The sequence below is a fragment of the Camellia sinensis genome, chromosome 4 (assembly GCF_055761805.1).
Source record: "Camellia sinensis isolate YWXY chromosome 4, ASM5576180v1, whole genome shotgun sequence".
NCBI lineage: Eukaryota > Viridiplantae > Streptophyta > Magnoliopsida > Ericales > Theaceae > Camellia > Camellia sinensis.
Window position 1 is genome coordinate 168506610 of NC_138964.1, and position 4898 is coordinate 168511507.

The following is a 4898-nucleotide window of genomic DNA, read 5'->3' on the forward strand; positions in this document are numbered from 1 at the left end:
CGAAACATGGAAAAACCTGGTATTCCTTTCTCCTATAGTAATCCACTTAGCTCTAGACTTTTGAAACCAATGTAACTCCTCTTGATACAAAACATTGTTATATTCTCTCACAAGCTCTTTTTCAAGAATAAAGAGATTATTGGAGAACTTACAAGATTGAGCCTTTTGAATACCTTCAATTCTACCTAGAAGCCATCTCTTTTTACAAAAAATGTTACCAAAAACAGATTTGTTCCAAGAAGAAGCTTTAAAGGAAATACAAGGGATGGCTTCAAGAATAGAATTGTTAGTTTCTTGCCAAGATTCTTGGACCAAAGATTTAAAACTGTTATCAAGAAACCAAGCAGCCTCCATTCTAAAAGGTCTAAGAGAGGGGTTAGGAAGATATGTATCTTTAGTAAAAACAATCAGAGGGCAATGGTCAAAATAAGTTCGGAGGAGATTTCTAACTGCCCTTTTCTTGAAAAAGAACTCTTCATTCAGTATTGCAAGCAACACGATCTAATCTTTCAAGAGTGTTAGCCATACCCTGACGCCCATTGGACCAGGTGAGATGAGGACCAGAGCAGCCCAAATCCATGAGATTACACATGTTTAACCTGGCAGCAAATTTCCTGGTCCTAGCATGACTGTGTGAAGGCACAAAACTTCTTTTTTCATTTTGGCTAGCAAAATCGTTAAAATCACCTACAGCCAGCCATGGTTCAGACATGTTATCCTCCATGGATTCTAAATTCTCCCACAGAGTATCACGCTTTGTAGGATTGGGTCTAGCGTACACTACCGAAAGAATCCAATTAGGGAAATGGTCACGCTTAATTTTCACGTAGATAACTTGGGGGTTAGCATCCAGAGCCAAAACAATCACTTTGAATGGGTCCCAAATGAGCCATATACCTCCACACTTACCCACTGGGTCAACAAAAGTAGAAGCAGCAAAACCAAGATTGTTGAAAAAAAGGCCCATAGAACTGAGTTGAACCTTAGTCTCTATAAGAACAATAATGGAAGGGTTATGGCTCTTCAAAAGGTCACGCAAGGTGCGCTTGAAAACACTATTACCAGCTCCACGACAATTCCACACAAGCATCTTCATGGATGATAAGTTAAGGTACAGTGGCAACGGACAAAAATCAGGAGTCCCCATAATTTTCCTGACACGAAGTCAATCGTTCACCATGGCTTTTGTTGAGCCTATCAGAATAGCTCATCAAGTTGAGATCTATCTTTACCCGAGCTTCTTCTATCCACCACTCTATTACGATTAGGTGAGTAGCTTCGATCGCTGGGTCTATCGCAATATACATTTGGTTGCAACTCAACCGGTGCTGGATCACATCATGGGCTTCCATGGTCAATCAACACTGGTAACACTTGGTGGGAGATAGGGATATCCAAGGAAACTAGAGAAGGGGGGGGGGAGGGAAGGTTTCCAAGTTCTAGGGACAGAGATATAGGCTTAACAATGGAAATAGCAGCTGTGTGCTTCAGAATAACAGAGGACATCACTTCCTCAACCACTCCATTACAGGTGTTGTGTGCATCAATACAGCTATCATCTCCACTGGCATGGTCCATCTCCTGAAGGCTATCAAAAGGGTTTGAGCTAGTGTGCAAAGACCTACCTCTAACAATGAGGATACTATTTCCCTGACCATCGCGTGGGTTACTTTGCTCAGTGTGCCCATTTGAATTGTTAATATGAACTTGATCATCAGATTCCTTCTGAGGTCGTCTCTCTATAACTTGGGCTGATGTAGGGGCCTTATATCCATTTTCTTTAAATGGTGTAACCTTTCTTGGCTTCAGGCCTCCTTTCCCTTGGGCTCTAATATAAGGCCCATTAATGTGACCTTTATTGACTGGCCTTTTACCCTTTCTGTCCACAAGCATCCAAGGCCCAAAATTCTCCTCTGATGTTTCCTTGGGTTCTTATCCCAAAACGGGAGCAATTAAGCTTGGGCCTCCCTTGCTCCTATCGTCCACGCTAACGGTCATAATCTTGGTGCTTTGATCGCCGGTCGAAGGGCTTAGAACCGGCGATAAAGCTTTCTCACTACACCATTCTCTCAAGTGACCTACCCTGGTTCCATTATTTAAACGAATTGAATTGGTTCTAATTTTTCAAGAACCGTAGATAACAAATTAGTCCAGATTTAATCTCAATCTGAATCAATCCAAACCATGATCACCCCTATTGTTTTCATGGAGACCCCACAAAGGATTCCTATGCCACTTTTAATTTTTACGATTTGCAACAAGAGGAAAAAACAATGGGCTAGCAGTGGAATATTGATTGAGCACAAATACTAGTGGTTTGCATCCTGTGAAATTTGAAATAACATTTATTTAAAGTAATTAAGTCTGATAATTAAAACAATTATTTAAAATAGTTGGATTTAAGAGAATTAAACAATTTAGAGCAATTAAGTTTTGGAGATGTTTTATAAAATAAAAAAATATAACATTTTATACTAAGGGGTTGTTTGGCGTGTTCTAAATAAGTGCACTTTTTATCTTTTTGGACTAAAAAGAAGGAAAAAAATATGGATGTTTGAGTTAACTTTTTGTCTTTTTACGAAAAAATATGTCATAAAAAATTGTATAAATAAAAGGTATAGGGGAAGAAAGTTGAGTAGGTAGTATGGCTGCCTTGCTGGGGGCAATGTGTCTTACACAGTAAATTATTACCTCCTTCGGGGCAAAGCGTTTGGACAATGATGGTCGGTCCATGGGGGCCACCACAGGTCCCATTTTAATAATCTGAACCGTTCAATATGTACAACTCGTCGAGTTTTATATTCCTGTAAAAAATCACGTTGATCGAATATCGATAGCTATATAACCGGATTAGTTTTTTTTTCAACAGTTAACTATCACACCATCCGTTTTGTTTATACAAAACTAATTTGATCATATCGTTAACGATATTCGATTAACGTGATTTTTTACAGGCATATAGTCTCGACGAGTTCTACATATTGCACGGTTCAGATTATCAAAACGGAACCCTTAGTGGGCCCCCAAGGGCCTAATATTACCATCAAACTTTGTGGCTTTACATATGTAATTTTTTTTTTGCCCAAAAAGTGTATGACCTACCTTCTTGCTAGGACAGTACGGCTGACAGTGTAATGAAAACTTTTGCATTACAAAAATGTATAAAATATTTTTTTAATATTTTTTATTTATAAATAATAATGACTTTTTTTCTTTTTGTATAACTTTTTAACTTTTTAAATTTTTTAGGACTTGCCAAATCTAGTCTTAATATTCTCACCTAATATTTACATAATTTTTTAAAACTAATAAATTTGGTTGCTAATATATTATTATCATCTTTAGGACCAAATATTTTCGTCATTATCCATTAAAAATATTTTGAGACCAAATATTTTTATTATTTTAACAATTAAAAAGTCGCGCCCTAACTCGCTTATTCTCACTTCAACGGTTTGCTCAATCTTCAGCCCTAAAGTTGGGAGCTCCAAGGTAGATTAGGAGCTCAATCTTCTTCAAATGTTGGCGCTTCTTTCTCTCTCTAATTGATCTCCGTAATCGACCTGTAAGAGCTCCAATTCGAACTTTCAATTTCTTATTATTTCATAGATTGAACTTTTTGTGTGTGTATATATATATCTTAATGCATGTTGGAATTGAAGAATTCTTTACATAGATTGAACTTGTGTGTGTATATATGTATTGTATATCCAATCTAATGCGTGTTGGAGATGAAGAATTGTTTTCTCGCATAGTTCGATCAATACTGTATTTCGTATGCTGTTAATTTGTTGTTTCAGTGAGTTTTCAGGTGTTACACTATCATTTTTCTTTTTTTGATTTCCAATTTCTGATTATTACATGGATTGAACTTGTGTGTGTGTGTATATATATATATATATACAGCCTTCTTCTCTGTTTTCTCTCACTAAGAATAAGAATGATGAATGAATCGTCTCTCAGTTGGCCTTATGTATCAAACTCTCCATATGTTGTCAGATTGGGTTTATCTCTGTTTTCTCTCGTTAAATCATCCTCTTCTTCGTCGATGGATTGAACTTGTGTGTGTATATTATCAAACTCTTGAGATCTTAATGACAGTAAATTGCCTACTACTCAACTAATGACAGTAAATTGCCTAGTACAAGAAATATTTAGGGACTAGTTAGATTTGGTCCCTAAAAATAATCTTTTAGAGACAAATCTAAACTTATGATAATTTACTTATAAAAATCTTCATAACTTTTGGGAATTCTTATGAGTTTACTCGAAAATTTAATTACCTAAGTATATGTTTTTTTTGGGTCCCTCACCTCCCGCACGTGTACGCCTCTTCTTCATTTTTCAAAATAAAAATAAAATTACCTAAGTATATTTTTTTTTTTTGGGGGGGGGGGGTCCTGACTCAGTCTTCTGAGTCAATACCGAGTAGTAGTTCCCAGGTGATATGATTTCGAGAAGCTGTGCTGTGTGTGGAGATTGTTTAGCTGATTTAATATTATTACTATGTTTATAAATAAAATTACCTAGAGATTTTGGGTTGTTGATATTATTAGACTTGACTGTTCCCCAATATCTAAAGTAGTAGTTAACAACTTGACACAACACAAGTATATGTTTGTAAACATTTAGTCTACAACAATTCTAGAAATTAAACGTCCAAATATGGAATAGAGACTACTATGGCAAATAAAATTTTTGGATAAATGTAATTTGAAAACGTATCGGTGAATGATTACTCATGAGTAATAATGGTGAATCATTAGGATATGCTTGTTTTGAATTACCAGTGAAGGAAAGTAACAAATTTTTATTTTGTTTTTAATGACATTAACTAAAGTAGCAACTTAACCATGTCCCTTGTGTATGAGTTGCAGTTTTTTTGGTGATGCAAAGAG

General features: G+C 36.0%; 1 protein-coding gene across 1 annotated transcript; it reads right to left on the reverse strand.

Annotated features, from left to right (window-relative positions):
- Window positions 1–475: 475 nt before the first annotated feature.
- On the reverse strand, window positions 476–1147 carry LOC114290144 (uncharacterized). The gene has a single exon (XM_028234026.2). It carries the CDS (start codon window positions 1145–1147, stop codon window positions 476–478), a length of 672 nt encoding a protein of 223 aa, XP_028089827.2.
- Window positions 1148–4898: the final 3751 nt, after the last annotated feature.

Coding starts and splice junctions, on each gene's coding strand:
- LOC114290144 (XM_028234026.2), bottom strand. CDS start 1,147: ATGGGGACTCCTGATTTTTGTCCGTTGCCACTGTACCTTAACTTATCA.